General features: G+C 34.6%; 1 protein-coding gene across 2 annotated transcripts; it reads left to right on the forward strand.

The window, feature by feature from the left end:
* The first annotated feature begins 1,014 nt into the window (after positions 1 to 1,014).
* Positions 1,015 to 5,389, forward strand: LOC114422975 (two-component response regulator ARR11-like). Of its 2 annotated transcripts, none has more exons than XM_028389554.1 (5): positions 1,015 to 1,239; positions 2,618 to 2,770; positions 2,897 to 3,289; positions 3,411 to 3,487; positions 3,997 to 5,389. In XM_028389554.1, exons 1-5 carry the CDS (start codon positions 1,107 to 1,109, stop codon positions 4,990 to 4,992), a joined length of 1,752 nt encoding a protein of 583 aa, XP_028245355.1. In that variant the 5' UTR covers positions 1,015 to 1,106; the 3' UTR covers positions 4,993 to 5,389. The 2 variants fall into 2 exon arrangements, with proteins under 2 accessions (XP_028245355.1, XP_028245356.1); XM_028389555.1 differs by having other exon boundaries at positions 3,414 to 3,487.
* Positions 5,390 to 6,565: the final 1,176 nt, after the last annotated feature.

Below are 6,565 nucleotides of genomic sequence, written 5' to 3' on the forward strand. Positions count from 1 at the left end.
TCCACGTACGTGCCTTTCCACAAACGGTTTATCTTCTTATTTTTCCTTTTCACAAAGATACTTACTATTAAGCAGACAACATAGAGGTGATGTCCTCTTTATGCATATTTCTTGTCCCCTTTGCTGATAAATTCCTTTCTCCAAACATCTTTTTCCATAAAAGAATACGGCTTGATACTTGTTTTGTTCTTGCTCTTGCAATTTAAACCGTATATCACCCACTTCAACCTCATCAACATTATATAAAGAAAACAGAAACCAACCCGCTAGCTATTATAAATATTATAAACTTACCTCTTCAAAATTAGAACATATCTTATTATATATTACATTCGTCCTTAAATATAAGATAACTAACATACATTTATTAATTAGATAAAATGTAATTAAGTGAAAAAAGTGAGATGATAAATCTCAATATTTTAAAGGATAATTTGGATAAAATAATTTCTATTAACTAAATTAATTAATTTTTTTAAAAGATAGAGTTAATTGAAAAAGTCTTACATTTAAAAATAAAGGTACTATCGAGTTTGCTGAACAACCATAACCGCTAATACAAACACACTTTCTTTTCAACCATTTTTTGCAAAAATGAACTTTTTTTTATTGCATTTTAAAAAGCATGACTCTGTCTTTTTTGTTTTTCAATTGAACAATCTTGTCATCTCACTTTTTTGTTTTTAACTTTTTATTTGCAATAAAGCAAAAACCAACCTAATGTTTTCTTCTAATTCCCATCATCTTTGTACATTAAATTTGCCATCTTTTCCTAAAATTTAATCTCACCATGCATCTTTTTTTTTTTTGTCTTTACTCCTTGTTAATCAAAACAACTTCCTTGGACCTTGTTCCTAGTATAGTACTATTCTTTTCAGCACAAAGATTGGAAGGCCAAAACTCAAAGGGGACATGTAATAACGTGCGCCACTGGGACCGTTAATATTCGTTAGTGCTTTTTGTCACAGTGCATGAAAATTTATACACATATAAATATACATAATATTCCCTTCACCTTAAAATTTTAATTAAAACCCAAAGAAGCCAACCCCATTTTTCTCTTGAACTCACACGCAGTGATCCATAGGACTCTTCTCTCAAACAACATGGACAATGGTTGCTTCTCTAGTTCTCCACGCCACGATGCTTTTCCAGCTGGTTTGCGAGTTCTTGTTGTTGATGATGATCTAACATGGTTGAGAATCCTTGAAAAGATGCTCAAGAAGTGCTTATATGAAGGTTGGTTTGTTCGACTTCTGTTTTGGTATTGTTTTGTTGCTCAAAAAAAGGACTTTGAAATTTATACTATGACTGTTGCTTTATTCAATATATGTTCTATAATTGGTTTCTGGTTTTTGAATTATTTGTTCTGAATTTTGAGTGTGTGAGGGGATGTGCTCATGTTGAGTTGTATTCTGGTGGTTGTTTTGAGTTTTGAGTTTGATTTATTTGTTTTGGTCGGTTCAAGTTGTTTCTTTGTGATTTTGAACTTGGTGTTTCTGAAAGTAGAAAGCTTGGAAGTTTGGATGATAAAACTTATTAAGATTGAAGGTGGTTATAATAAAAGTATCAAAACTTTCGGGGGGGGGGGGGAGGAGGGTTCTGTTGCCATGAGGCTTCCGGCAACATATGGTTCCAAGTGAAGTTTTTAAGTAACAAATTGCCACTACGAAAAGCCAGAGAGGGAAAAAATGAAGTGACCTTGTCGAATTTGATTCCTGAGGTTTTAGAATTTACTGCCTCCTACACACATGGTTACCATTGGTAATTATGTGTTACCATATGTCAGCATTAGTGTCAGTGAGAGGATAGTGGAATTTGAGATTAGTTCTTATAAAATATATCAAGTAACTGAATTAATCTGAACAAACAAAACTCTGTGTACACTTTTTGTGGCGTTTTAGAAATGCCGAATACTTGTGTGTGCAATACAATGATGGAAATACCAAGCATCTGTCCTCTGTAGTTGAGTTCGAAATTTCCTGTCTTTAGGTTGGTAGAGAAAATAAGCCTTAGGCTGACTTTTATTCATTATGCATCTTTGTACTTTGGGTTCAGTTACTTGCACGGATAAGTTGAGCCGAGCTTCAATTCTTAGCCTCCTTAATTAGAGAATGGAAATCAAGAATAAGGTTTTTTCTCAATTGCTACCTTTATATGCATTATGTACGATGTTATATTAATTTGACTAGCCACAAGTAAGCAGTAGAAACTGATTTACAAGTACATACTATATATGACACATAAAAACCCCATGCCACTTGAGACTGGTATCACTGTATCAGTAAGAGATTTATATCTGTCAAGCACTCAAGCTGTTCATGAAGTTGGATTGGATTGGACTATCCAAAAGCCCGAGCTCAACAAACTGAGGCTACATGTAATTCAATAATAAGATGGAGGTGTCTCATGCTTTTTATTCAGTGGACATCTTTAGTAACTTCCAAATTCAAATCATCTTTTTGATTGTTGTTACTTGTTACTCTCCTTTAGTTGTTAATTGTTAGTTTTTGTAAGTGGGGGGATTTGAACCCACGATTTTTCACCCCTCCCTTCTCCCTTCACCACTAAGCCAACATTATATCTCTTTCTAACTCATTTCTGTTATATGCTTCAGTGACTACATGTTGTTTAGCAACAGAGGCCCTGAAAAAACTTCGTGAAAGGAAAGAAGCATATGACATAGTGATCAGCGATGTGAACATGCCTGACATGGATGGTTTCAAACTTCTGGAGCAAGTAGGACTTGAGATGGATCTTCCTGTTATCAGTCAGTTCTCTTTTAATAATTTATTCAACTTTTTCTTTAAATGATGTCACTATAATTTTATTTTATTTTTATCAAATTGACTTAAAAAGTTCATGCTGACAAGTCCCACTTGGCAATGTTGTACAGTGATGTCTGTTGATGGAGAAACAAGCAGGGTGATGAAAGGTGTTCAACATGGAGCATGTGATTATCTCCTTAAGCCTATAAGGATGAAAGAACTGCGAAACATATGGCAACATGTCTTTAGAAAAAGGATGCATGAGGCAAGAGATTTTGAAAGCCATGAGGGTTTTGACTTTGAGGGCATTCACTTAATGAGAAATGGATCAGATCACTCTGATGACGGTAACCTGTTTGCTGTAGAAGAAACTACGTCAATTAAGAAAAGAAAAGATGCAGATAACAAACATGATGACAAAGAATTTGGAGATCATTTTCCCACAAAGAAAGCTAGAGTAGTTTGGTCTGTGGATCTTCATCAGAAGTTTGTCAAAGCAGTGAATCAAATCGGATTTGATAGTAAGTTTCCTATCAACCTTCCCTACAAAGTATAATTTTGAATTGTGATCATATTCTTTTTATTAATGCTAACCATCTTATCTTCTATGTACAAAAATATAACATAATTTCTTTTGGACAGAAGTTGGTCCCAAGAAAATTCTAGATCTGATGAATGTTCCATGGTTGACTAGAGAAAATGTTGCTAGTCACTTGCAGGTATATCACTTACTCATATGCATTGCTTAAGTGATACTATATTAACAGTCCTCAACTATTATGATTGAAAGACTGCCTAATAGGACACTTCAGTCACATAACCTTTATTTCAATAAACATCTGGGTATGTTAATACTCCATAGTGATCATACCTGATATGCTGTTTATGTTAGACCTTGAATCATAATGTAGGTTCACTCTAAGATACTGTGTGATTGGAAGAGAAAAAAGGGAAGGATAAGGGAGAGATTTTGATAAAATCTTCTTGATTGGTTTAAAAGTTTGGAGGGGAGGGGAAGGAAACTCCCCTCTCCAACTTTTTCTGCCCCTATAAAGTTTGGAAGATTTTATTTTCCTTCTTCTCCCTTTCCGTCCTTTGAGCCAAATAGTATGTTTTTTAGATTAAAAAATATTACAACATAGATGTACCCTCTCATAAAATGAAGACAGAGAAATGGGAGAGAAAAAACTGTTTGATGGTCTTTGATGAGAAACAAATTGTTCTGCAGAAATACAGGCTCTACTTGAGTAGGTTGCAAAAGGAAAATGATCAGAAATCTTCATCAAGTGGAATAAAGCACTCGGATTCACCTTCGAAAGATCTAGGAAGTTTTAGTTTTCTGAACACTGCAAACAAGCAACAAAATGATATTGCCACTGACAGCTTCAGCTATTCAGATGGAACTTTACTAATTCAGATGGATGCTACAAGTTATGAAGGTGATCTCAAGGGAATTGTGTCAGAGCCTACAACAGAAAAAATAAGAGCTTCCACTAGTGAAATTCCGGATCCAAAGGTACAAAAAAGTTCGCAGAAGAGCCTCAACAAACCTTTTACATCTGTAGAGTCATCAGAAGCAAACCATGCAGTCTTTGATTGCACCATACCAACAGAATACTCTTGGAGTGAGTTTCCAAAAGGTCCACTCAAAGAAGAACAGAAGACACCTGTTCAATTAGAGGATAGCCTCTGCCAGTTGCCATTGCATGGTACACAGCATCACATTCAGATTGATCAATCACAATCAATTGCCTCAATTAATTCCAATCCCTCTATAACAGAAGAAGAGGTTGCTGCCAAATTAGAGACCAAACCTTTGTATGCTGGTTACGAGAGTGATTATGTGAATCCTGTGAGTTCAATAGGATCTGCAGTTGAAGCCTTTCCTAGTCAGTCCAAAAGCCTTATGGTGAGTGATCAATCTTCAGAGCCCACTTTCACCTCGAATTTGAGCTTGAAGACTCAGGGATTCAATCTAGATTGCATTTCTGATCTGGATTTTTACCAAAGGAACCTATTATTGGGTGGTGAGGTAGCTTCTGCACCTTTGGATGAGGACCTGAATTTCTTTTTGCTACAAAGTGAATGCTACAACATGAATTTTGGACTGCAGAATATAGATATGTCAGAGTATTATGATCCAAGGCTTACTGCTGAAGTCCCTAGCCACTTTTATGATTCAGCAGATTATTCATCGGTAGATCAAAGTCTATTCATTGCATGATCGGTCCTGCTCTTCCCTTTTCTGCATCTTCAACAAAAATCCAACTAAATGCACGAAAGGACGATTTACTGTCACAACTTGAACTTTCTTTTTCCTTTCCAAGAATATCAACTTTAGGGGGCTGGGGTATTCTTTTTTCCAATTAGAAAGGATTTTGATATTGAAGCACAGATAAAAGTGGATGATGTGTGATGACAAACGTTAAGCTTATCAATAAGCTTGCTTCCTTTAATACTAATAACTGAATATTTGGAGAAGCATTTTCTTGTGTTTGTAAGCCCACAGTGATTCTCAGCAAAGAGTTGAAGGTAATTTTGTCCATGAAAATGCAACTAAAGATCATTTATATATGTTCCTATATCCTTTACATAATCAGATGGAACCTAGTTCAATTGCAGAATTTGTTCAAATTTCGAAATACTCCTCTCCTATGACAAAACTTACTGAAGCCTACATGTAATTTGTATTTTAGAAGACATTAGGTCCACAAAATTTTCATTTAAATTTGCAATTTGCTGAGAGTCAGGGTACGTGAGAGTAGACATACTAGAACAGGTGCGTTAATCTCTTTGATCAACTAGCTTAACTGATGGTTTTTCGCTTCTGCAGTATTGAATAGTTCATAGTTCAATGCATATTTTCATGATTCCTAATAAGCAATCAGCTCCTGCCATAGAAAGCTCTGGTGATCCTAATCAAATGGTTGTCCTATGATAACCATAATTGAAAGATCCTTTTACCACTTCCAGTATAAGAATTCCTGAAATTATAATCGCAGATGATTATGCACCTATTCTATGACTTCATCCTTTAACTTAATTTTACTAAACATGGTTTGATTTAAAAAAATTATTAGCATTACTTTAACATGACTAAAGCTTACAAACACACCACTAGGTACGGGTTTCCTTAGCATAGATAGGGATCTAGTACCAAATGAACTGTTTCACAGATTTGGATTATTTCATCTTGTTAATACAATATGGTCATAAATTAAAAAGATACAATTCTTTATCAAGAAAAACTAACGATTAGTTGCAACTTGCAAGACCGACGAAATTATATTATATTTGATAAAAAAAATTATGTTTTTCTCAACATGATCATAACTTAATAGACCAAATTCTTGCTAATTATTTGTCCACATTGCATTGCAAAAACTTGTAAACTCTTTCTTAATTACTTTATTACTACCATAGCTAAATTAAATCATAACTTAAAACACGTTCCCGAATCTAGATCCAGTTAAGCAAGAGGTAGCCCATTATGAATTGTTTGGATTAAGAGATGCAAATTGAAGGAGCTTATCATGTATTTGGATTGGTCCTACACAGGGTATATATGACTGTTTGAAAAAATGGAGAAGTAAAACCATTGATACAACTAAGTGAAATAATCGAACTCGATCTCAGCTGAAACAGGACCAAACGGACTGTTTGTTTGACATATTGGACTATTTCATGTTGTTAAACAGGACCAAACGGACTGTTTGTTTGACATATTGGTCATGTAGAGAAAGGCACAAATTTTTATCAAGTAAAGACACAGTATGATTAGTTGTAAAACCAACAAA

The sequence above is a fragment of the Glycine soja genome, chromosome 8, assembly GCF_004193775.1.
Source record: "Glycine soja cultivar W05 chromosome 8, ASM419377v2, whole genome shotgun sequence".
NCBI classification, from domain to species: Eukaryota; Viridiplantae; Streptophyta; class Magnoliopsida; order Fabales; family Fabaceae; genus Glycine; species Glycine soja.